We start from the raw sequence: 27,269 nt of genomic DNA on the forward strand, positions 1-27,269 counted from the left end.
GCCTATTCATGTATTTTATTGTTCCTGCTTCTCTGTATTTTGTGTACAGTGGTTAGGGGTAGTCACTTTATAAATTCAAATAAATACATACATTTGCAGGATTCAATGGGACCTAACCTGAAAGTTAGGTGAGACAGGCTTCCATAAGAAATGTCCAGTCTCCTTTTAAACTTTGCTAGGGAGGCAATGATATCATCCTTCTATGGCCCCCTTACTTAAGAGATGGGGAAGGCACACCACTGGCAACAGACTTGTCTATCTTGGAACTTGACTTCAGGGGTAGAGGAATCAGGTAAACAGTGGAGATCAGATTTGTGCTTCTCGAAGATCATGCTCATATGGGCTCTTTCTTGGGAGATGGTGTCTGCTTATGGTATAATTTGCCAATATAGGGGACAATATGATATAATGGACCAAGAGTTAGTAGTGAGGGTCAAGGCAACTAGTTCTTAATGTACCACAGTGCTGTTTCGAGGCTGGCATTTTCCCATCAGAGGAGTAGAATAAAATGTTCTTAGATAGCACTTCTTGCCAGTTAGCTCCATCTTATAAACTCTGCTAGGGAGGCAATGATATCATCCTTCTATGGCCCCCTTACTTAAGAGATGGGGAAGGCACACCACTGGCAACAGACTTGTCTATCTTGGAACTTGACTTCAGGGGTAGAGGAATCAGGTAAACAGTGGAGATCAGATTTGTGCTTCTCGAAGATCATGCTCATATGGGCTCTTTCTTGGGAGATGGTGTCTGCTTATGGTATAATTTGCCAATATAGGGGACAATATGATATAATGGACCAAGAGTTAGTAGTGAGGGTCAAGGCAACTAGTTCTTAATGTACCACAGTGCTGTTTCGAGGCTGGCATTTTCCCATCAGAGGAGTAGAATAAAATGTTCTTAGATAGCACTTCTTGCCAGTTAGCTCCATCTTATAAACTCTGTTATAATATAGCACTATAGCCTACTGTTGATGGCTATACTGGTTGTTTTATGCCCAAGCTGCAGGCGGGATGGGGAGGATATTAACAGAACAGCCAGGCTAGCCCGAGTGTAGAATATTTTGTGAAATGCTGAGAAAGAGACACATGAGGAAACATTGGCATGTAGTGTTTGGAAAACTGCAGGCTATACTGGTTCTTATAGCCCGCATTGTACAATAAGAACAAGAAGTGAACATTCTTAGAGTTATAATTAAGCTTTATAGACAGAAACCACTGCTGTTCTCAGTGTAATGCGCCCTGAAGAACAGGGTGCCTCGCTCTTGAAAGTATAAAGTATGCCAACGTAGTTAGCCCTCCTGCCAATTTACTGACAGCTCAGATGGATTTAGTACATAAAGCTACCCAGGCAATTGCAGGATATTGAATGGGGTCTCTTCTGTGCTGCTCGTAGTACCTGCAAAATGCAGTGTTCTGAACACTCTGCAGACTATAATGGTTGTTACAGGCCGGATTGTCAAATAAAAACACTAAACTAGCATTATAGTTGCTATTATTAACCAATGTAATGGTTTTAAATGTATCTACTGCCAAAACATGAAGGACTGGGTATATCCTGTATGGATTTAAACTTTTGTACTGGAGGCCAGCTTTATTCATGAGGCGTATTAATGAGTCACTGAGGTATTTTCCTAAGTAGTAAAGGGAAACAGTCAACATACTCTTATGGGATGTGACATGCAGTGGACCAATATTCCTATATGATCTCACTTGGGAGGTGGAAGAAACCATACTCCTGGCAGAGAGGTAGCAAAATGGGAGAGGCACACATGCTAGGGCACGTCATGATTCATTTGGTAAGAGCTATTAGACCTTTTGTAACATGACGTGAAAAGTGAAGATACAATTCCCCCATGGCACACCATTATTAGGGCTTGCCTTGTAGACCATTGCATGATCCAGGGACCTGACGTTATCTACAGGCTGCAAAGTCCCATAATGACACCCCAGTAAGATGCATACTTCTATGTAATATAGCTTATGATGTCGCCACAGACATGCTCCTATGAGATCTGACACTCTATGAGAGGAAAAGGCATCCTGCATTGAAACATGAACAGGATTATGGGTTGCCACTGTGATGTATGCCTTGTGAGGCCTGACAGATTTGTCTTGGTAATAATGAAACAAAAATACATCTAGCCCTCCCTTGGGAGCTTGTTCTGAAGGTGAGGTGGAAGCACTCTCTTTTGTGCCTGAAAAAGCTTAGTGGGTGATTGGAAGCTTTGGAGGAGCATGCTTGAGAAGTGAGACACCATGACATAGCAGGGACTTGGGAGGGACCACATCATGGAAAGGAGTGACCAGAATCTCTTGTAGGACCAGATTTGGTTGGGCAGGACATTATTTCCTTGCATCACCACACATTTTGAAAGATGGCCAAAATTGCATTATGAGACCAGATCTTTGAGGGAAGGGGCAGTATTCCATTGTGGAAACCAACCAGGACATTTTCTTTTTAGTTCAAATATTCCACCAGGAGGATCAGAGGCAGGGAGAGAAGGGGACAAAACACGCTGAGTGGGAATGTGCATTGTCCAGCGTTACATGAACCATGGAACTAAAGTGGTCGTTAGTAATCAACCAACAGAAAAACAGAAGGCTGCGGAGGTACCTAGCAGATCTCTTCCCCACCTGAACAGATGAGATGGCCTTGGGGGACGTGAAGAACAAAGGTCGAGAGCTCTTACTCATGAGCCCAAGATAACATACACAGGGACAAACCAATGACTAAGTTACAGCCTAAAATTAAGAATGGACAACATCCCCATGCGAAAGCATATTAATAGGCCATTATATATAAAGCTCCTGGGTTTTATGGTATTTATTTTGTCAACATTTCTATCAATGTATCCATATTTATTTTTGGGGGATTTTATCTGCATTCATCCACACTTATTTTTTGCTTTATAAAAAAAAGCCTGCAAGTAGTATTTTTCTAGTGAAATGAAACATTTATTTCTTAGATGCATTTAACTAGATGCTCACAGAACTGGCTCTCTGCACATCTAGCCATGATCCATTTTAGCTTTAAAAACAAATGGCTGCTATTAAACAATTTACAAAAGGAAATATACTCCCTTTTGTAATCCTCTCTGTAGTGTTTCATTGCACAGACATTGGCCTCAAGGACATGATTGGCAACTTGGGGAACTGAACAAGAGACTTGCATTTCTGCTTTTGTCTGTCCATTCTTACAAATACTGAAAGGAAACTGAATGATCTGCATCTGCATTTATGTGTAGAAAAACAGTAAAGACCGAAAACAGGTAGCCTTATAATGTAATAAAAAGGTACCTAAACTTTCAAAAGGGCATGGGACAGTAGAGATTCTTGGACCAGCAAGGTAACTCATTGGATAAGACATGTGCAGGGTTGCTATGCCGTAATAGATTGTATTATCTCTGCAACCAGGAAAGAAGATTCATTTGACAGGTTTTATGAGATCATTGGAATCTACTTAAGTGATCAAGAACTCATAGAATAGCTACTTGCAATAGACTATCACATTCTTCCATCTATAGTGTGCAAAAATTGTTTTACGCAAGTCATTATCCAACCATATTACAATAACTTTGCACTATGAAAAATAAAACCATCTCAACAGCCGTACTGGCGCAAATCAGAGAACGTTTTTATGGTATACTGCTTTGAGTCTTAAACCAAATTAAGCTCGAAATCCATGACCCCTGCAGGTAGATAAAAATGATCCCTGGGGTAGGAAGGATTAATAGAGCCATTAACGATTCTATCCTGGAACATTTCATGTCTGAAGAAGAACCTAGAGGACTCCAACTGAAGAGGCTTTATTTTAAGGACTTTGATGTGGTGTGTTTTCAGGAGACATGAGAAATCGATTTAATGCAATTTTCTAGTTGCCATATCTAGAATAGTCCAACCATAGAAAATTCCCATAGCTGCCTAAGTGGAGGGCTGGCAAGCTGCTGTAATGAAAGGATGAGATGTAAATCTATATCATACAAACAAAACACCCAATATTGTGTGTTTATCTCTATAGTGGGACGATCAGTCACATATTACTATATGACATTTTTATTTAAAACCACACAAGTCGACGTTCAATGTACATTCACTGCAAGAGCTAAAGAATCTTCTGGTATTACACCCACATACAAGCTCAATAAAGGAGCCCTAACATGACTTTCATTTTAATTAATTATGGGAAATTTAAACTTCAATTTGAACCTTTGTCCACGTGGCAACCGGTGCTCAAGGAAGTAGATTAGGTATGAAATGTCCCATAGATATGCAGCGATAGTCCCACCTGTAGAAACCATGTATGTGGCTTCATTGTTAATTGAGTTGTGTCTAAGAGCAGTAAATGGCCTGCTGTGTGGCGGAGAGAGGAATCAATGTCAAAAATAGATTGTATATTAATTGATTGTACAAACTGGTCCAAGATTATTGATTTCAGGGTTTTCAGTAGGGTAGAAAGGTATCACAAACTCCCAGTGCTCGATTTCAAAAGAGAAAAGTTTTATCTGTGACTCATAACAGTATTAAACAGTTTGCTTTATAAGTCCCGTCTAGAATTAAAGGGCCCAATATGGCTTTAAAAAAAGAAATTATCTGTGATTTATGCAGATGTATTACAAGTTTTTTTTATTACTTCCAGGAAAATGTAGAAATTGACAAGGTGAACGTAAATTAACCTTATGAAAAAATCTGTTCAGTGATAGTACCACATATTACAACTCTCAAATAAAGTACCAAACCCACAAATCTAATAAATGGTATGACATGGAGTGCAAGGCAGTAAAAGATTCAGTGAAGAGTGTCCTTAAAGCCAGCGGCTCAAAGAGCCTTACTAGAGTCTCCTCCATTAGAACAAAATATAAATTCATGTTAGAAAAGAAATGCATAGCCACCAATAGTCTATGGACACCATTAGGGAAATCAGTGAGTGAAAAGGATTTTAAAACTTTGTAGCTTATTAATATAGGAAATGTTTATTACCCTCAAAACTAAAATCACCCAACTGTAAAAAAGGACATCTGGTTTGAACATTTCCATAAACTCTACAGGAGCAAATGTATAATGGGAGGGTCGACACCTACTTTCTCTCGATCATTTGAGCCCAACATAATTGAGGTAAAAGCCCAAACAGATTCTTGCATACATTTTATGGAATTTTAAGTTGCAAAGGCTATGAAGACTGTAAAGCACTGGGTAATGATTTGCTGCCTGGTAGTTTCTTCAAAAATTACCCTCTAATAAAGGATCCCTTTTGTCTCTGTGTTTTTTCATTTGAATAATACAATATGAACGACCTTGAAAAGATGGCTTAGTGCCAACATTGTGCCAATAGTTAAAAATGGGGACATGAATCATCCAGAGAAATACTGCCCATCTTCACTAATTAACTGTTCACCTTACAATTTACAGCAAAATAATTGTATTCCATTTAGAAAATTGGGCATTAGAAATCAGAATATTATCAGAAAAATAAAGGGACTAGTGAACACAGTTTTCATTTAAAGACCATTATGCACATATCAGAAAAATGTATCTTTGTATCTGGTGTGAATAGATTTTAGAATGGCTTTTGATGGGGATTAAAAAATGATGGCAGGTTTTAGAGCTCTCGGAGGTACTGACCCCCCCACCCCCTTACTAACAAATGTATAGTCTTTGTAAAAAAAAAGAATCATGCCAGGGTGATGTATAGGCACCCTGGAGAATGTACAGTTTAGTTGAAGTTTGATAAAGGGGTAAGACAACGATGTGTTCTTGCTACTTTCGGATTTCTTTTATATAGTGAATTTTGGACATGGAAAAATTGGAATACTCCTTTATGCGGATGACATGGCATTAATAGCCAAAGCTATGATGGGAACAAATAAACAGTTAAAGGCTTTTGGATGCTTAATGTGATGAAAGATAATTGGAATTTAACATGATAAAGACTGTATCCATTGTTTGCCATGAAACAAAAGAAAAAGGGGCATTGTTTGGGTACAAGAAAACTGATATGCCCAAGTAGAGCATTGTGAGTACTTAGGCATCAGATTTGCAAAGGATGGATTATGGATTAAACAGGTTGAAAGAAGCAAATGCATCCTAAAACAAACTAGTGCTCTTTTGACATTTGGGATGAGAGTTGCAGATAAAGCAATTATAGAAGCTTTAAAAGTATAGAAAGTCCAAACCTCAGCAGCAGCCCTTTACAGGGTGAAGATATGGGCTCCTACAAATATGAAAGAATTGGAGTTGGCAGAAAAGGGTCTCTTAAAATAAATCAGGTGGGTTTATCTAAAAGCACTCCAATGATTGCTGTTAATTTGGAAGTGGGTATTCACACGGAACAGTACGGACTCAAAAGTATGGATCATCAAGATCGAGGAGTTAAGATTCTATAAGGAAGTATTATGTGAGCTTAGAGAACACACAGAAGGGCCACAGTGGAAATGGATCACGTCAATAAACATGATTATGTCCAATTTGAATGTATCCTGCATATGGGACAGGAACAACAACTTTACTGGATTAATAAAGGGCAAAATCAATTTCCTTTTAAAAGAATTGGTGTTGACCCACTTTATTAACAGCCCACTGACAGGCCCACAAACAATGAAGTACCTATTCTTTAAGACCTCAGTAGGGTATGGGATAAATTTAAAATGGACGGTTTGCCCCAGGAAACATGTTTTACATCATAAATTCAGTTGTGGCATAGTACTTTTAGCAAGCGTGGGGTCCAAGTGGTATTTGGCCACCACCGATTGTATGCACATTATGCAGTTTGGATAGTGAAACAAAAGCTCCTTTACTGTTGCAATGCTATTGCTATACAGCTGTAAGAAATCAATTTATTAGACCTTTTGTTATTGATAAGATCTCAGATCCACTGGAAGCAGTAGCTTTTTTCAAAACATAAAATTACCATGATGTGATAACAGCAACAGAGATTATTTGGGTGCAGCTTGGTATTTTCGCATTAAACACAAAACTGTATCTGTATAAGTCAACCTGAATTTGTGTCTGCCTTTTTATGAAGTTTTTCTATTTTCATATTTTATGTCGTTTTATAAATGATTTTTTAATGTATGTATCTATTACTTTTATGATTTACATTTCCAAACAAAGCTTATTTTGGTTGACCATGTGCATTGAGTAGAGAAGGGGGTTGGGCAGGTACGCATTACTTTTCCAACAATATACAGTTCAATAGTTTCCCATTCAAAAATATAGAACAAGATTGTGGTCTACATTTCATATAGTAATGCCCCTACAAAATGCTGGTGAAGACGTGTAATGGATCGTCCAGTCCTAAATGCAATGCACCCCTTTTCCTGGTCAACATGTAAAACTAAGGCACACATGTGATAAGGGGTTATTTCAAAGGTCATGACCTGACCACAGTACCCTTCTAAACCTAGCCACTTTCACTAACTTTATAGGAGGAGTCAGTGGTGGTGCAAAAAAAGGCATTTATGGAAGGCAGATGGACCTGGTTCTGCTGATACCATGACACCTATTGATAACTGGATATATAGAAAACAGAGCGCCTCAAATGAAGGGCAATCTCCCTGAGCCTTGAGTGAGGAGGAGCAACAACCCAGTTTCTGGACATATGGATATTCAATTTCAGGTCGTCTACATGCAATTCTCACTACAGAAAAAGCAGGCAGGAGGAGAAAAGTAAGTGGAAAGAAAAAATCACTGGCTTGTCCGACTTGCTAATTGCAGCGTACGCAATACAAACAATTCTCTATGCACAGTTCCCTATGGGTGAAACAGCAGTGGGGATGATTAAAGAAAACTGGTTGACAGATTAGTGGTAGTACTAAACGGGCAGATCAAACAAATAAACAACCAAACTAAACACATTCTTCTGTAAGCTCAAATGTATGACTTTGGAGGTCAACATTAGCCAAATGAAAACTTAGAACAGCTGGTGATGTTAGAGAAATCACAAAATGTGCATCCTGGCTGGATAGATTGTCAAGTTGGTCATTCTTTGGGATTCCATTCTGTGAAACAGCAGCAGCTTCTTTGTGAGGGGTCAGAGAGATCGATAAATGTTGCAGTGTAGGCTGACCTACATTCACAGGGAGGATAATTAAATACAGTTCCTTTTATAAGGCAAAGGTCATAGAGTATCTGCTCCAATGTGATAGGCCTGAACACAAGGGCACATCCATAGCTGATCAGGTTATCTTCCTCCTACAGCAAACACATTTGGTGATTTCCTTACGAGCACCAATAGTGAAGCTCACCATTGACATCTAGTGTTTGTATTCCCTTCAACAGGCACAATTCTTGGCTTCTGTGCTCTGAGCTGTTAACACCGGGCGAGAATCCAGGAGGATGCTGTTGCGGGGACTTCCCTGCTGAAGGTGCATACTATTCCTCACCATCAACTCCTTTGCCATCAGCACAAAAACTTCGTCTACATTCAATGCCTCTTTGGCCGAGGTCTCCAGCACTGCCACAAGTCCATGCTTCTCTGCAAGTGTACAGGCATCTTCAAAGAGGACTTGTCGGTTCTTCAGCAAGTCAGACTTGTTTCCTAGAGAAGATAGCAAAAACTGCATTTATTCTCCTGATATTTAAACCAACTGCCTATCCCAATATTTTTTCTGAAAGGGCACGGATAACCATTTACCAACCACATGAATGGACTGCCCAACCTTCAGAATCCCTGCATCTACAGACCATACACAAGGTACACATTTAGAGTGGAAGACAATAAAATAACTACAAATAACCAGAGATCACCCAAAACCCACTTCTCTCCCACACTCTTCACCTACAACACAAGCCCAGAGGGCTAGTGAATAAACACACCAAACATGCAAAACATACATCCCTCTAACCCAGCTATAAACCCAACCATCTCAGACAACAAACAAATCAAACACTGGATGTTGCACTTCCGGACATAATATGCCCAGTGCACAAAACAAAGCACATAAAGAAAGCTCATACGGACAGGCACCAGCTGCTCCTGGTTCTTCACCCATCAACAGATGAGCACAACCTCTGTCCTATCCCTCTCTATCACACTAACCAACCCCACCCACTTTTCCTTGCAGAGCCACATGAGCGCCTTGAGACCATGAAAATGGCAGCAGTGCATGGTATACATCAACTTGACATAAAACAAACCATCACCCAATGAACATCACTTGATTACGGGTTTGTTATTAACACATCATTGATACGATGGTGGTGATGGCACTTTTAAATCGGACCAGCACTTATGTACAGATGGTAAAAATATACATTATCTTTCAGCCACATTCCAGACAGAAAGATGTTGATGCAACCTAATATGGCACTGGTGTCTGACCACTTGGCTCTGCCTGCACAATGCAAGCTGTGGAGAGGAGCAGACTGGGACAACCGGCCTATGCAATTACGTATTTCTAACATGCAGCTTTGACAACTGTCCAGGAAAGTGGTGCATTAAACCACAAGGCCATCTTGCTTTCCCCTAGTTCTGTTGGGCTAAACCATAAACTGCCTAGATTGGTAGGCACTTGAAGAGAAAGCTCTTGTTTGAGTTTGGCATTTCATTTATAGTAATCCATAGAAGTGCACACAAATATTTCATTTTCAAACAATATTCCATTAATGGAATCTCGTCTAGGGAAATAAAAATAAAAAGGGTATCCTAATGTGTTTGGGATTGTTAATCCATCATGAAGAAATTTCAATCTGCAACAAATATATATAACAAAGTTGTGTTTGTTTATGGGTTTGTGGGTTTGTATGTGGCATTCTTCAGGACCTAACTCGTCATGAAAGGATGTTAAAGATAGCGTCACTAGGGCGCTGCGTACCTGTTCATCCGGTTGTGGGCCTTGAAGATGATGCCAGGCTGTCAAGAGTCCTGTACAGATGTGGTGGATGACGTGGGGAACCAGCCCAGCTCCGGCCGAATGGGGACTGGGTTGGAGGTGAACCAGCTCCCAACGCCACGGGTGCGCTCTCCCCTGATTTACGTGGCGTCAGGACAGTGCAAGCACTGACAGGGGGAGCCTCTGTAATTGACAGTTCAGTATCCACTGAAGGCAACTGGATCCAGATGGTGAAAGGACCGAAGATCAGATGGTAATAGTTGATGGATCTCCAAGGTAAGGTATCAAGGCAGGATGGGGGCAGAGCAGGCAAGAAGGCTAGGGACCGCAGAAGGAACCGATGACCCAAACCAACCAAGTGGAGAACACAGGGGAACCACCCCAGAACAGGAATGGAATCCAGGACAGACAGCTAGAAGGAGGGCAAGCCCCTACCCCAGGACAAGGAGGAAGGAGGGTCAGGACAGCACAACCAACAGGACGGAGACAAGGGGACCAGGAACAAGGAAAAACAGGAATCAGGTAACGGGTAAGTGGAACGCAAGGAAACGGCGTGGAACAACGATCCAATTCAAACCGCGTTGAGATGCGGTTTGAATGAATGGCCGGGCTCCTTATATATGGCTACCAACACCTGGGAGGCTTGGAACGCAAGCCGTGCTGTCTCCCAGGCTTTGGTATGCCCAAAGAGAGGCTTGGACCGCAGGTCCATCCGAACAAAGTGCCCTGTGCACCGCGCATGCGGGGAGAGCGGGACACGGCTGCCCGTGCATGCGCAGATCAGCGCGCCTCGAGAACCCGGAAGCGCCTGAGACCCAAGACAACCCTGGACCCCCCCAGACGGAAGCGTGGGTACATCCTCCAGGATGGGGCGCGCCACTTCAGGTAAGGGGACCCCAAGGCAGGTGGTGTGACACTATGCCCCCTCCCAGAAAGCCCCACGGCCAGAGGCTTCCAAGGATAACAAAGGTAAAAGTCACGGACAAGATGGGGTGCATGCACATGACAGCGCGGCTCCCAAGTGCGATCACAAGCAGGAAATCCCTTCCAGTCAACCAGAAATTGGAGAACACCCCGATGAATCCGTGAGTCACATATTTCCTGCACTTCAAACTCAGGGACCCCCCCGCACCTGCACAGAGGATGGACGTGGACTGGAGCGCCCAAAGACATCCTTCACAAAGGGTTTCAGAAGGGAGACATGAAACACAGGATGCACTTGCCTGGATTGGGGCAACACTAGCTGAAAAGCCACTGAGGACAAGCGTTTGGAAACCCTGAAAGGCCCATAGAATCGGGGTGCCAACTTAGTGGGCAAATTGCATACTGGCAGGTTCTTGGAAGATAACCAAACCAAATCACCCACTTGGAAATCAGGTTCTGCGGTCCGACTCTTATCTGCTTGCCTTTTCATGTGCTCTCATGCCTCCGCCAGGGTACTCCGGGCCATGTCGTGTTGCTTCTGGATGTTGAAGATCAACTGATCTGCAGATGAAACAGCGCTGGGCAGTACAGGACAAAAAGGAACCAGCTTGGGATGTTGTCCGGCCGAGCAAAAAAAAGGGCTGACGCCAGTGGTAGCATGAGTTGCGTTGTTATAAGACACTTCAGCCAGATCCAGATACTTCATTCAGTTGGATTGAGTGGCATTGGCATAGCAACGCAGGTACTGTTCCAGGGTTTGATTAGTTCTCTCTGTCTGGCCGTTAGTGTGTGGGTGATAACCAGAACTCAAAGCTCTGCGGATACCAAGATGATTGCACAACTGATGCTAAAATGAAGAGAGAAACTGTGATCCATGATCAGAGATGATCTTCTCCGGCAATCCATGTAACTGATAGATGTTGTGTAAAAACGCCAAAGCCATCTGGGAGGAGGTAGGGATTTTAAGAAAAGGAATAAAGTGTGCATACTTCGTGAAACAGTCCACTACAACCATAATGCAAGTGTAACCCTCAGAAGGCGGAAGCTCGACAATAAAGTCTGTGGCGATGGTATGCCATGGGTAGAGTGGTGTTTCGGTAGGTCGAAGCAGACCCAAAGGCTTTCTCCTGGGCGTCTTGGTCTGAGCGCAGATAGGACAACTCTCCACATACTGTTTAACCTCCTTGGCCCAACCGGGCCACCAGAATTGTCTGGAAACCAGTTCCTGGGTAGCCTTGATGCCACGATGGCCACCAACTTGCAAATCATGGAACCCATGAAGTATGTCCAAACGAAGGAAACTTGTTGGTATGTACAATCGATTCAGAAGGAACAGGAAACCATTGCGTTCTGTAACTTGTGGTCGTTTCAGAAGTTTTTTTTTTTTTAATTTCTTTTATTGATTTTATGCAAACAAAACAACAAAAACCAAACAAGCAGCATAATCATAATGGTTCCATTACACATCAATTTATCTTAATCGCTGCTCCCACGACCCCTCCCTCCCCCCATGAGCCTATTTGTTAATCTCATTCAATGTCTGGCACATGCGGCCGGGTTTCGTTCGCTTCGGAGTCTGTTGGATCTGATGTTACTCCAAAAAATTCCAAGCCAACAAGGTGCCCGCCTTCCCTTCTCCAGCCAGGCTGCTCGCTTCTTGCCATGCCACCGTTTCAGCTTCCGCCCATTTCTGCAAGTCCTTCCACCATACATCCACCTTAGGCTTGTGGCATTTCTTCCACCCCATGGCAATCCTACGTTTTGCAAGAACATACGCTAAATTTCTCAGTTTCTCAATATGCTTGAGTTTCCGTGGCCTAGGGAACCCACCCAGTAAGCAGGCCCAGGCCGTGTCTATAACAAGAGTAACCCCCTTATCAGCCAGTTTCTGCGCCACTTCTCCCCAAAAACACCCAATGGTCGGGCACGACCAAAACATATGTACCATGTCAGCGTTTTCTAGGTTACATTTAGGACACGCTGGTCTTCCAGTGTTTCGGAACTTAGATATCCTCAAGGGGGTCATGTATGCCCTATGCGTTACATACAGCTGTATTTGTTTTAATCTGGCATTTCTAGACACTTTTTTGCGATAGCCCAGGGCACGCTCCCACACTCCATCCTCCATTGGGGCCCCCACTTCCGCCTCCCAGTCCAGTCTCAGATGTGTCAATTCTTTCCCCACCTTAGCCATCACCATCTCGTACAGTCTCGAGATCTCATGCCCTCCTTCGGATATATCATATATTGCTCCCAAAACTGCATCTGGTTCTTCTATCAAAACTGTCTCTGGCCAGGTGTTCCTAATCATCCGCACCAACCTAATGTACGTGCCATATTAGCCCGTATGTAGCCCCGCCTCTTCGTTGAGTTCTATAAACTCCTTAATGGACCCCTCTTGCCAAACATCGCCTAGCGTTACCAACCCCACCGATTCCCAGTATGTCCTAATAATCACCCTCAGCTGATTATCCGCTCCTGTCAAAGCAACCAGCGGTATTTGCGGGAGGCACGGGCACGGGACTTCCATCAAACGACAAGCCCTACGCCAAATTTTCCACCCAAACCTCAACATCGCAGGACGCCCCCTCATTTCGGTTTCAGGCAGCCAAATCATTTCTTTCAAATAAAACGGGGCGCAGTCCTGTCCAAGCACCCTGTGCTCAGGGCTCACTTCATCGGAGAGCCACTTAGCCACATACTGTAGCTGTCCCGCCAAATAGTAAACCTCAAAATGAGGCAGTCTGATACCTCCGTTTTCATAAAAGTTCTGCAGTTTCCAAAACGCCACTCTATTTCGGGTACCATGCCGCAGGAAGTCCCTACACATGCTGTTCAATTTACTAAAAAACCTCTTGGGTATCATGTATGGGATATTACTAAAGTAATGCAGGAGTCTGGGCAGAACTACCATCTTGAGCATAGCCGCCCGCCCCATCATCGCCAAGGTCAGCTTTGCCCAGAACTGCATGCTGTTCTTGATTTTCCCAACGGCTACCTCTGTATTATGTCTATGTTCTTCTTCCACCGTGTGATATACATCTACGCCCAGGTAACGAAAAGAGCTAGTTGCCCATGGTGCCTGCAGCACCGGTAGTCTATCTACAGGGGTCCCTTTATAGTTACTTAGCGGGAATATGACAGACTTTTGGGGGTTCACCGATATGCCCGACAACTCTGCATACCTTTCCATCACTTCAAGTATGTATAGGAGATTTTCTTCTGGGTATTGCAAGTACAGCAACAAATCATCTGCGTACAAGGATATCAAGTGTCGTTCCCCTCCTACCTCAATGCCTATCGCATCATACTGTGCCCTAAGGCATATTGCCAGAGGCTCCAGGGCTAAAATGTAAAGCATCGGGGACCAGGGGCACCCTTGTCTGGTGCCTCTACCAAGTTGCCATCTCTCGGATATCACCGCTCCAGTTCGGACCCTGGCAAGCGGCTCACTATACAACATCTTAGCCCACCTGATATAGCCCGGCCCCATTCCATACCCCTCCAGGGCAGCCAATAGCCATGACCACTTGACCGAATCAAAAGCTCTAAATGCATCTAGAGACACTATCGCCATCTCACCTTCATTCCTGCTACCCCATTCGACCACCCGGTGAAGTCACCTATGGTTGTGTGTTATATTCCTATTCCGGACATAACCCGTTTGATCAGGATGTATCAGTCTACCAATAACTTTCTGCAATCGATTCGCCAGGACAGCCGTTAGAATCTTGCTGTCCTGATTTAGCATCGACAAAGGCCTGTAGGAGCCACATCTATGCTCCGGTTTATTGGGCTTGGGCAGCGGTATTATGATCGCCTCTCTGACCGATTCAGGCAACCGTCCTATCTCAAACGCTTCATTAAGCATGTCCAGCATTGGGGGGAGAATTTCCTCTCTGTACACTTTATAGAATTCGCTGGGGAACCCATCTGCTCCTGGGGTCTTACAGGTAGGCAACTGCTTCACAACCGCCTCTAACTCCTCTAACGTGATTGGCTCATCTAGCTCCTCCCTCTCCTCTTCACTTATCTTGGGCAGCCCTATGTCTTCTAACGTTTCAATTATCTTGCGTTGGTCACCCGTCTCATCATCTCCGTACAGCACGTCGTTTCAGAAGGTTAACTCGATACGGGTCAACCAGAGTTTCTTGCAAGATTCGCTGCAGGTGAGGCGAAATCGTCAGAAGAAAATGCTTGGGGGAAATCTCCAGAGAGCGAGATAAGGCATCAGCCTTCAGGTTCTGAGCACTGGGAATGTACGTAATGCTGAAGTTGTAGTGGGAAAAGAAAAAAGCACATCGGGCTTGACGGGCAGTACGACACTGCAAAGATCGCAAAAACTGCAAGTTGCGATGTTCTGTACGGACTTCTACAGGAAAACGACCACCAAGCAAATGATGCCTTCACTCCTCAAACGCTGTCTTGATGGCCAGAAGCTCCCTTTCTATGACTGCGTAGTTCTGTTCACTAGGAGTAAGTTTTTGTGAGAAATAGGCCACAGGGTGAGAGCCATGCCAACAGCGAAGTTGGAAGCATCAGCCTCAACGAAGTAGGGCATCTCATTGTTGGGATGACAAAGAATGGGAGCTGTACTGAATGCCGTCTTCAAAACAGTCAAAAGCAGCCGACGCCTCCAGATCCCAAAGGAATGGTATCTTGACACTGGTCAAACGCGTCAATGGAGCTGTGACACGTGAAAAATGTGGAATAAAGCGCTGATAAAAATTGGCGAATCCCAAAAACCGCTGAAGAGACTCCAAGTTGTGAGGTTGTTTCCAGTTTTGGATTGCTTGTACTTTATCGGAATCCATGTGTATCCCTGCCTTGCTGATCACGTATCCCAGGAACTCCATATCATTTCGATGAAATTAACATTTTTCAGCCTTGGCAAACAACTGATTTTGTAACAGACGTTGAAGTACTTCTCGGACATGGGAGACATGTTCCTCCAGATTGTCGGAGAAGACCAGGATATCATCCAGATATACCCAGACCGAGATGCCAATCAAGTCGCTGAAGATGTAGTCCATAAACCGTTGGAAGACGGACGGGGCATTACACAACCCGAAGGGCATTACCCTGTATTCGTAATGCCCGAATGGAGTGTTAAAGGCTGTCTTCCACTCATCGCCCTATTTAATTCTGATCAAATGGTAGGCTCCGCGGAGGTCTAATTTGGTGAAGACTTTGGCTGATCGTAAGGACTCTGTGATGTTCCGAATCAAAAGGTAATGGGTACTTGTCCTTAAGGGTGATGTCATTCAGTTGGCGATAATCTATACATGGCCGTAAGGTGCCTTCCTTCTTCTTCACAAAAAACAGCGGGAAACCCGCGGGGGATTTGGAAGGTACGATGTATCCTTTCTTGACACAATCGTCAAGGTAGTCCCGGAGTACCTGTCTTTCGGACTGAGTCAAGGCATATACCTTCCCATGAGGAATCACTGCACCCGGAATCAGATCAATGGAACAATCGAAAGATCTATGAGGTGGAAGGGGTATGACTCCGGGTTCAGAAAACACTGTCCTCAGGTCAGCATACACGTGTGGAATCTGAGACAAAGAACACAGACCAGATGAGTCCCTACCAGAAGTAAGAGGGGTTGAGGTCGGCGACTCCAAGGACGTATCGGAACTGCTACATTCTTGAAGGCAAAGAGCGGAGTAAACACAAGAGTGCGTGACTCCCAATTGATCGTGGGATTGTGTCGCAGAAGCCAAGGTAGTCCTAACACCACTTGATATGAAGGTGACTTGATAACGTCAAGAGCAATTCTTTCCTCATGTCCCTTGATTCGTAACAGCGTACCAACCGTATGCAATCATATGGGGCCAGAAGCCAAAGGAGTGCCATCAATAACCCCCACAGGTATTACAGTTTTTCTGGCAAGCAATGGTATGCCGTTGTTGGTGGCGAATTCCTCATCGATATCATTTCCGGAAGCCCCACAATCCAATAATCCATGGATCTCGACTGTCTTATCAAGCCACTTCAAATTGATCTTCAAGATCATCAAGACAGCTGGCTGCATAGGTGGAAGCACAGGATTGGAACAGGAAAGATCTGGAAGCAAGAAAGGACCTGTCGTAGCCTTTCCAGTAAACGACAGGTCTCCTAGTTTCCCCCTTTCTTGATAGGGCGCAAAGGACAGGTACCCAGATAGTGACCAGCAGCTCCACAGTATAAACACATTCGCAGACTTCTCCTGCGCATCTTTTCTTCTTCGGATAACGGGCCTCTAACTGCACCCAATGCATAGGCTCTGGAGTAGAATCCGAAGGTGCTGGCACACCAGTTGATAGAATCGGTGGCCTGGGGTACACCTTCTCAAACCGACGTCTCTCACCTCTTCTGTCGGCCAATCTCTGGTCTATCCTCAATACTTGTTCAATGAGTTTCTGAAGGTTTTCAGGTTCGGGAATGTGTAGCAACTCGTCCTTGTATTCCTCTCTTAATCCCCGGCGAAACACGGACTTCTGTGTTATCTCTGGCCATTGGGAATCGGTTGCCAGTTGACAGAAACGACCGATATACGTGATTATATCGGTATTGGCTTGTTGTATATCCACCAATTGGTTCTGAGCTGCAGAGGCCAGATTAGGAGACTGGAAAACTTCCAGGAATGCCTTTTCAAAGGCCACAAAATCACTAAGAATGGGACTGTTAGTAACAACCAGGGGTGTAGCCCTTATCATTGTTGAAATGAGTTGATCGGTAGAGGAAATGTATCCGACAATGGTTGCAGAATTCACCCACACGCCTGGGATCACCATCAAACTTGATCGGTGCGGTGTGAGCCATCGTGTTTTCGGACTGTGGAATAGCTCCAATGTTCTGTGTCACCATTTGGCGTAACGTTACATTCTCCTGGCGGAGCGCCATCATCTCAGCGCCAAGAGCTTGCATCTCATTACGAAGACCCGGGTCCTCTTCCATCTCAGAGTCCGAAGGTAGGCGTCTCAATCTGTTAAAGATAGCGTCACTAGGGCGCTGCATACCTGTTCGTCCGGTTGTGGGCCTTGAAGATGATGCCAGGCTGTCAAGAGTCCTGTAGAGATGTGGTGGATGACGCGGGGAACCAGCCAACTCCCGCCCGAATGGGGACCGGTTGGAGGTGAACCAACTTCCAACGCCACGGGTGCGCTCTCCCCTGATTTACGTGGCGTCAGGACAGTGCAAGCACTGACAGGGGGAGCCTCTGTAATTGACAGTTCAGTATCCACTGAAGGCAACTGGATCCGGATGGTGAAAGGACCGAAGATCAGATGGTAATAGTTGATGGATCTCCAAGGTAAGGTATCAAGGCAGGATGGAGGCAGAGCAGGCAAGAAGGCTAGGCCCCGCAGAAGGAACCGATGACCCAAACCAACCAAATGGAGAACACAGGGGAACCACCCCAGAACAGGAATGGGATCCAGAGACAGACAGCTAGAAGGAGGGGAAGCCCCTACCCCAGGACAAGGAGGAAGGAGGGTCAGGACAGCGCAACCAATAGGAGGGAGACAAGGGGACCAGGAACAAGGAAAAACAGGAATCAGACAACGGGAAAGTGTAATTCAAGGAACCGACGTGGAACAACAATCCAATTAAAACCGCGTTGAGAACGCAAGCCGTGCTGTCTCCCAGGCGTTGGTATGCCCAAAGAGAGGCTTGGACCGCAGGTCCGTCCAAACCGTGTGCCCTGTGCACCGCGCATGAGCGGAGAGTGGGACATGGCCGCCCCCGCGCATGCGCAGATCAGAGATCAGCGCGTCTCGAGAACCCGGATGCGCCCGAGACCCAAGACAACCCCGGACCCACCAGACGGAAGCACGCGTACATCCTCCAGGATGGGGCGCGCCGCTTCAGGTAAGGGGACCCCAAGGCAGGGGGCGTGATAAAGGAGAGGTCTGGTGTCATGAATTTTGCATGGAATATTCTTGATTTCATTGCTAAATTAATGCAACTATTTCTGGCTCGATAGGTCATCCTGTTCTTGAGATAATCGATCCTTTTGGTTTTTCTGCATTACGTTTTGTGGTGTTACACCGCCATCCACAGGTCATTTGTAGAAAGTGCTCATCATCGCGCATCAAAGCTGAAACATGATCAACATTCTGAAGAAGAAGATCTCAGGACTATGAAGCTTATTGGCATTATGATGTATCTACACCACATATATAATCTATGGCTCTGGGCACAAAAACCATAAAACTTGAACAAACTGTAATAACAGAAAAATCCTTAAAAAGGCAATTAAAAGGAGCTGGAACTGTGAATGGAGTGCGTGCAGTAGTAGCACAGGCAGACATAAGAAGGCACAATGTTGGCAATCCAAGCAGAAGTGGGAGACCCAGAGGGTTCCCGGAATGTGGATGCAGCTGAATTCACCTGATTCTTCTGAGAGGGTCCTGTTCACCCCTAAACTCTGAGGTGCAGACGCTGTGCAGCGAAAGACGTGCAGGAAGGCTACCTTTCCCCATGTGAGCCTGATTGCGAAGGTTGTCGTGCAAGAAACATATTGGAGACTGAGACAAGGAGTTATTGTGAAGCAGTGGGTCTCAGGAGTAAGAGGGGCTCCTTAATTGAGTGATTGGGCCAAAGACCCCTTAAATGAGGAGGGGGGGCTGGTTCCTGAGTGATGCCAGAAGCAGTAGAAGTTGTGGAACATGTGAAAGAGGATCATGGAAGCCGGTAAGTCAAACCGGGCATTCTGATTGCTTGCTTGAGCTGTGCCGGCAACAGTATCCAGCTTAATATTCACTTGCATAGAGCAAGAAGCAAGCTGAAGTCATTTGATGAATCTTTACAATGGAAAAGTAGCACTCACCTGTGATCGGTAACTCTTTCTTTCACTCGCATTAAGAGCAAACGCTGTTACACCCTTAAACCTTTCAAACTTTATGAAGAAGTGATTGCATGTCTCTCATTATGCAGAACAAACATTACGAAAGCCATTGTTGATGTCATTGCTGCCGGCTCTTGGAGGCAATGGCACCGATATAGGTGGAGCGGCCATTAAATATCCCATCACGTCTGTCCTTTATTGTAAGGTGGCTGTCTAGTCTTTTTCACGACTCGATTCAACGTGTGGACTGCCGGGAAGCATTTAGTTTCCTCACTCGCAGCATTCCGCGCGTTGCAACGTCAGAGTTTTCGCTTGCCGATTGTTCCTGTGCCTTGTTACAGAACTCTCGTACTCTTTAGCACTTTGCACTCTCTGTGCTTCTTACTGTTTTCTGCTTTCCACTGCGGTTTTGTCCTCTGTCCCTCTCTCTTTACCTTACCTCCGTTTCTTGGCCGTGCGGCATTCCTTTCCCTGCCTCCCGTGCGGCACCTACCTTCTTCCTGCTGTTTGCAGATTCCTTCCCTCTCTCGCGGCAGCATATTGTTCGGTCCTCTCCGAGCCTTCTACTCCTATTTGCATACCTTCCTGCTGTCTGACTTCAGCCGGTGTCAGACTTCTTCCAGCTTCCGCAACCAGGACTTGTTTACCTTTTTCCCTTGCGAAGCTATTGCCGGAGCCAAAGAACCTGCTACACTGGAAACCGGATATTGTCCTGAATCATCATCATCATACTGCTGCTGGAATCCTAACACCTATTCCAGCTCTTCCGCATACTCTTCCAATATAAGACATATCGAACTTCGTTTTTTTTTCTAGCCTAAGACTTTTTCCCCGTTTTTCTTACCTGCTTCAGTGGTGGAGTCACAAGTAGCTACAGCTTACAGGTGGCAACTGTGGCTTCACATCGAGGTAGGGTTCAATCACCTTCTTCACTTCAATATCGAGAACCCGTCGGCTACAATACAGAGTCCAGTTCCACAGGTGAGGAGTTGGAGGAGGGTAGTGGGTCAGAAGAAATTGAAGTGCACTGTGATAGTTGTGACAGTTGAACATTTACCCTTGGTAAAACCTATGAAGACGTGGTCGCGTGTGCCTAGTTTCACTTTTCAATGAAGAGTGAACTCTACCTTTTTATTGACGTGATTAATCATTACTTATAAAATAAATTAATTGGTTAAACAATGTATCTGCAGTTGGAGAGAGAGCAAGCCTTGCCCAAGCCAAGAGTATTCCCCTATTAAGACTGAAAGCAGCCTTTCTCAGAGCCAGAAAACAATCTAACTGTGAGCCCAACAGAAGTTGAACCTTGCCTAAGATACAGGTGTGCAAGCATTAGGTGAAGCCAAGAGAGTGGCACCAAGGCTTCTGAATAATTGTTTTGGCTAAGAGTTGGCAGAGAGGTGAAGGCAAATTTGGTGAAGTGAAACTTGTGCTGCTTTTAAACATAATTGAAAATAACACAACCTATATTGCCAGAGACTGACAGAAAGAGAGAAGTGGGTCCCAGAGGCAAACACAGGTTATTGTGGCAAACAGACAAGAGAGGCAAAGTGGCTGCCCCTTTTTGAAGAGAGAAATTCAGAGGAAGAGCGCCTTGCCTATTTTGAAGGTGCTGAAGTAATTTAAAGTGAATCTTGCCAAAACCTGTCTTGAAACACTTTGTACTGAAGCTGTGGTAGTATATCTGGTTGTCAGTGGATGTAAGACTTCAGTGGTACAAGTAAAATGGAACGCTATAAGGCCAAGAAGAATGTCCTTGTTGTAAACTCTAGTAGAAGTGAAGTTGTTGAAGTATACCTACTGTGAATCCTAACCTTGAATAGAGACATTGGGCCTCATTACGAATTTGGAGGTAGCCATGCCGTTTTTAGCGGCATGGCTGCCCCAAATCATTTTTGGCTTCATTGGTGTTGCTCTAGTCAAGGTGTCTAGGTTCACCAAGTGATCCTCCCCAGCTGCTGGACTCATAGAGCCGACCTCGTCTTTGGACTTGCCACAACTGGGTCACATTTCACCAGATCTCAGTGGGTCCAGGGAGCTTTGGATATGTGTCTCCATGTCTGCTCCCCCTACCTCCTTCATTCACTCTTCCCCCTTCCAGTTGTGTTCTTGTCACGCCCCTACGGAGACGTTGGTCACTGTGGCATCGTTGGTCCCATAGATGGATTTCAGCCATTTTTCCTTTCAAGATGGCTGCCGTGTCGGAAGGTGTGGGTCTAGTGGATGCGCGATCAAGCAGCGAGCAGACTCCACCCTCCTACTCGGGATTCTTTTTATCAGTTCCTGTCAGCAACGCCTGACTGCAAGCTATTGTTGAATGTCTGTTAATGTTAAATTCCGGTACCCCAAGGCCGAGGATTTACTCAAAGATGCTGCTGTTAAAAATTGCTTCTCTTGTGCACAATGTTGTAATTTAGCAAACAATGTGAAAGATACGTTTTCTGCACCTCATTTATTGCTATGGCATTGGGTTTTGGGAAGGTATTTTGCCATGCTTAGTGAGTGAGGTACTTTAAGGGAAGGGCCAAGGGTGTAGGGTGAGCGAGCACCATTAGTTCTGAGGTTTTCATGGAGTAACAGGAAGACTGTTCCTACACAGGGAGACCACAAGCGTAATCACACATTATGGAAAAGGGTTGCTTTAGGGATTGTTTTGGATTCCCATTCCCCCACAAATGTTTTGCATTACCCCTTCAACACTTAAGAGGTTCCTCTCAACGCTGACTGTGTTTCCCTAGCTTTGGTCCTTCTCTTATCCGTGTCTGCCCTTACCTCCCTCCTATCGCATCTTCTCTTCTGCTGTGGGGCACACATTTTACATGCAGCTGATGAGCCAGGTACCCACGCTTTTCCTCCTCCATGCCCTACATTAAATAGTGGGTGGTACGCATGGATGCTTCTCTAGCCCCACCTGTCAGCCCAAAACATGTGACTGTCACAGTGGTCTCAAGACAACAATACAGATTGTTGGAGCTTTCTGCAAACAAGAGAGTTTTGTCACCAGAGTAACATGGTACAACAGGTTTGTCTTTCAGAAAGTTCAGTTTGTGTAGCACCTGCTGCAGAAACACATGTGTATCCTGCATGTCGTAGGTTTGGGTTCTTTGGGAATGACTGAGCCCTTCATCTTTCCCAGGTCAAATCATTAAGTGCCATTACATTTAATAACACCTATTGCTCAATTCCTTCAAACATAAGTGCTCCGCACACAGATGGAGAAAATTGGTGCACTAAAAGCATTTCTAATTTTTATACTATTATTACAAAAGAAACAGAGAGAAAGATAGACAGGGAGAAAGATAGAGGGACAGCATTAGAGACAGAGAGAACCACATAAAGTCAGAAGGAATGATACAAACTACAGGATGACAGAACAAGAGAGAATAGAAAGAGAGAATGACAGAATGATGGGGATAACAGCACAGAGAGCGAGAGAAGACAGAAAGAGTGACATACAGAGCGAGCCAGAGAAAAAGGCAATTTGAGCTAATGAAATGTGACCGGTCTGCAAGGGGCCAATGGTATGAGTGCAGGGTGTTTTGCATTGTCAGGCCTACTCCCCTCTTCCCTCAACTGACTCCCTGATATCTGCACCTTGCACTAGACACAAATTCCTAACAGACGTTCGCTAGCTGTTAGCACAGCAACACTAATAGAGTAATGACCAAGTTCTCCTATTTACCCCCTCGCCCCTATCGCACACTCTCACATCAGCGGCTAACTACACTCAAAGTTCTGCAGTCTGTAACATATTGTGCTCTAACCTATGGATAACACACTCTTAAGTCTCTCGGCCAAACCCATAGAAAGTAGGGCACAAAGGAACTGAGTACTTGTGACCTGCACTCCTCAACACCACATCTTTCTTCTCTCTGCCCCCAACGACCCTCCTTTTCTTACAAATCCATGCAGAGTGCAGCCACCAAAAGTGGCAGAAGGGCACTATACAAGACCTCTTACGTTACAATATACATTTTTAATTCAGTTTCTTATAGGCCAACCTTTGCTCTTGGCCACAGCAAAATCTGGTGGATGGATTTGTGCCAAACCTTCACAAGAAACTGGCATGATGTAACCCAAAAGAAAGTTTGGTGAAAATCCATCCAGCTTTTTTCTCAAAATAATACCTTTAAAAGGAGCCAAACTTATATTGATTTTTTGTGGACCTATTCACGGACCTCCAGGCCCGATGTTTTCCTAAGTGTAGTTTTTAAGTCTGCGAACGCACATCGGGGCTGGAACGTTCAGTAAGACAAGCCGATTGGCTATTCAAAAGACAGTCAATTGGATTGGTGCAAGCCATCCATGTTTTTCTAACACCTGCTCTTGTTGTCTGCAGTTCTTAAGGGGGACCTGCAGACCCCATTTTGCAAATATTTTGAAAAGTGCAATAGTGTAGCCCTCTCAGGCTCATTCAGATCCTTGTCAAGGTCAGCAGAGATTGTAGACAGGTGCAATATGCCCCAAAGAGTGCAATAAAAAAAAACACTCTGGGTCTCTCCTTCCCCTCAGTCAAGACTCTCCTGAGGACAATGGCCATCAATCTTTCCCTCCATCTCCTAGTTTGGACCTGCCTACTTTGTAAACAAAACATTCACATATAATATCTCAAACACTTCTTTCTTAGTTCTGTGTAGTTTTTCTTATGGTAGACAGTGTAATTAGGGTCAGTAGTGGTAGTCGTTCAGGACACTTCTCCTACGAGGCATCCCCACCTGGTACCATTGAGTCTTCTGATGGTGGCTTAGGCATTGGGCAATAGGCTTCAATTTGAACCCCAGGTACTACCAGCTCATCTCTCAAGTTAGCCCAGGATTAGGCTCTTTAGTTCTTGCTCTGACCCAATCTCCGCAACTTCGGGATTACTATTTTCTCCCAGTTTGCAAAGGACTTCACAGATTGCCTTTGATTTGATTTGGGATTTATAATGCGCCACTTCAGGGTTCTAAATTGCTGGGAGCTATTGCTTCCACCCCAGGAAATGCTGGTTAGCTTAAACCCAACCAAGAGTTATTTTTGGCCCCCTTGGCCAACTGGGCACAACAAACATGCATATTTGACATTAACTGTGTGTTTTAGAATGTAAATAAAGAACTATTAGGACACATTTAAATATAATGGATCATACATAATGGTCTTTTCTCTGGTATTACTTCTCCTTTCTCAAGGTCTCTTTCACATCCTCCATCCCTTTTGTGTTCCCCGGTGTTCTTCCTCCAATGCTTCTCTATCCTCTGCTCCCTCATTCCCCTCCTCTCTCCTGCTTCTTTTGACTCTTCCCTCCTCCCTGGTCTTTCTCAATTTCCTTACTCACCTTTTCTTCTCCTCTTCTCCCTCTTCCTGCCCCTACTATCTCCTTTTCCTTTCCACCGTCTCTACACTCACTCTCCTCCTGTCCAATCTTTCTCCTGCTTTTCTCCACCTCTTTGCAGCTCCACCATGCTCTCCTCTGCACTCGTCTCTCTTGCACCTCTGCATTCAGACTCCTAACACTCACACATCCCTGCTGCCCGGGCTGGGCTGTGTAATGGTGTGACTGCGTTTAGCTGTGGAAGTGGTGCTAGTGTGTTGGACAATTGGCTGAAACCCTAGTGAGACACCATTTCCATGGATGATCTGTATTGCTTACCAGACCACCCTGCGGCTCCGCCCACTGATGTTAGAAAGTAGCTGACCGCCATCTTGAAATTAGTTTGACGGTATCCCTCAATCGACCAATTTAATCCAAAGGCTGTTGGACCCTCCATTTAGAATCCCTTAATGTTATGTTTTCGCACTTACCCCTGATACCTGCGGGTACCCGTGAACTAGTTTGAGTGGGATCCAGGCATTCTTAGCAAGCATTGCTTGCAAACATCAGTCCGCACAACAATTTGGATTCCTTCAGGTGCAGGTTCATGACAGGCTCCCATCTTGTTCTTCTCATTTCTAAATTGCTTAAATAAACTTTGTGCCCCGCTCTCCATCTACTGGAAGCGGGGGATACCGTCGCAACCCGCGACTCCCATTACAGCATCCAAGGGGAGCAGGGGACACCCCTGCAACCTCCACTCTGCTTGGTCGCTGTTATTGGAGTCAGAATGTTTTGAAAATGATGAATTATTATTATTAGGATTGCTTATATAGCGCAACTCGCCCAAAGGCCTCAGTGCGCAAGTAGTCCAGTAAGAGGGAGGAGTCAATCAACCAGATGACACAAAAAGGTCTAGTCATTAGAATTAAATAGAAGGGGTTTCACAGCTTTCTTAAACTGTGATAAAGCTGGAACATTACGAAGATGACAGGGCATGGAGTTCCAAAGAGAAGGAGCATAGAAATCAAAAGTAGTACCTCCAAAATTCTTCAATTTGCATTTAGGTAGGAACAGTTTATTAAGCTTGGTGGATCGAAGAGAGCGAATGTTCAGGGGTTTAGACAGTCTTTCAACTAAGTAAGGAGGAGCTATATTAGCCACACGTGTATGTCAGCTTCCCTTATATGATCAGAGCGCGTAAGGCCACAGACCGCTCTTACTACATTATTCTGAGTGGTCTGCAATATCTTAAGGTTGGTTTTTGAGGTACCAGCAAGAAAGCTATTGCAGTAATCTATCCTAGAGTTAATAAGGACGGTAGCCAACGAGGAGACATTTTTTTCAGAAAGGTACAGTTTTATCTGCCTGATGAGCTTCGTTGTGTATGCACACGCGATTTTAGTCTGAGTGACATGTTTTTTCATATTTAAGTTAGAGTCTAAATAAACTCCAAGTGTCTTTACACAGGAGCAGGTTTGGATGACACAGTCCGCTATTTGAAATTGAGAGTACCTAGAGTCCAACCTAGACAAATGTTGGCTGGAGCCAACTAACATCAGCTCGGTTTTCCCGTTGTTTAAAGCAAGTGCGTTGGCATTCATCCATCTTCGAATAAGATCATAGATACGGCCAATATCAGCTAAGTCCTTACTGCAACTGCCTGAAAGATCACCTGAGTATCGTAGGCGTAGTTAGTATAACTAACAACAACGTCATCTAGGAGATCAAACAGAGGACGAATATATAGATTAAATAACATGGGCGAGAGACAGGACCCCTGCGGGACTCCACATGACAGTATTTCAGAGTCAGACTGAAAACCCCCAAGGCAACTCTTGCTGTCCCAGAAATGATTGCAGCCACTCCCAGGCTGAGTCAGACAATTTGCCACACCCTGCAAGCTCTCAAGCAGTAGTCCATGATCAACAAGGTCAAAACTGCTAAGAGGTCGAGTTAAATAAGTAGGGCAACATGTCCAGATTCAACCATTCTGGCGAGATTAGCCTTGAGATCAATCATGGCGGTCTCTGTTCCATGCTTGGTACGGAATCCTAATTGAAAGGTTCCCAGAAGACGATGGGTTTCAATATGATCCTGGAGCTGCACATAGGCAATCCTGGCCAATATTTTCTATATTTCTTGCGTAGAGGGGTTGAGCGCGTAGAAAGGAAGAATGCAGAGAGAGGTTGAGTGCGTAGAAGTGATGAATGTGAAGAAGGGATGAGTGCGCAGAAGGGGTGAGTGCGTAGAGGGGGTGAGTGCGTAGAGGGGGCGAGTGCATAGAGGGGGCGAGTGCATAGAGGGGTTGAGGGGGTAGAGGGGTTGAGGGGGTAGAGGGGTTGAGGGGTAGAGGGGTAGAGGGGGTGAGTAAGTAGAGGGGTGAGTGGGTAGAGGG

The 27,269-nt window shown here is 44.8% G+C and overlaps 1 protein-coding gene across 3 annotated transcripts in view; it reads right to left on the reverse strand.

The window, feature by feature from the left end:
• Positions 1-4,605: 4,605 nt before the first annotated feature.
• Positions 4,606-27,269, reverse strand: part of RAB19 (RAB19, member RAS oncogene family) — a 102,561-nt gene continuing 79,897 nt past the window's right edge. For all 3 annotated transcript variants that reach the window (XM_069628818.1, XM_069628817.1, XM_069628819.1), the window contains exon 4: positions 4,606-8,532. In XM_069628818.1, coding sequence (XP_069484919.1) covers positions 8,267-8,532 — 266 coding nt within the window. In that variant the 3' untranslated portion in view covers positions 4,606-8,266. The remainder of the gene's footprint in view (positions 8,533-27,269) is intronic.

The sequence above is a fragment of the Ambystoma mexicanum genome, chromosome 12 (genome assembly GCF_040938575.1).
Source record: "Ambystoma mexicanum isolate Mex_15411 chromosome 12, UKY_AmexF1_1, whole genome shotgun sequence".
Lineage (NCBI taxonomy): Eukaryota > Metazoa > Chordata > Amphibia > Caudata > Ambystomatidae > Ambystoma > Ambystoma mexicanum.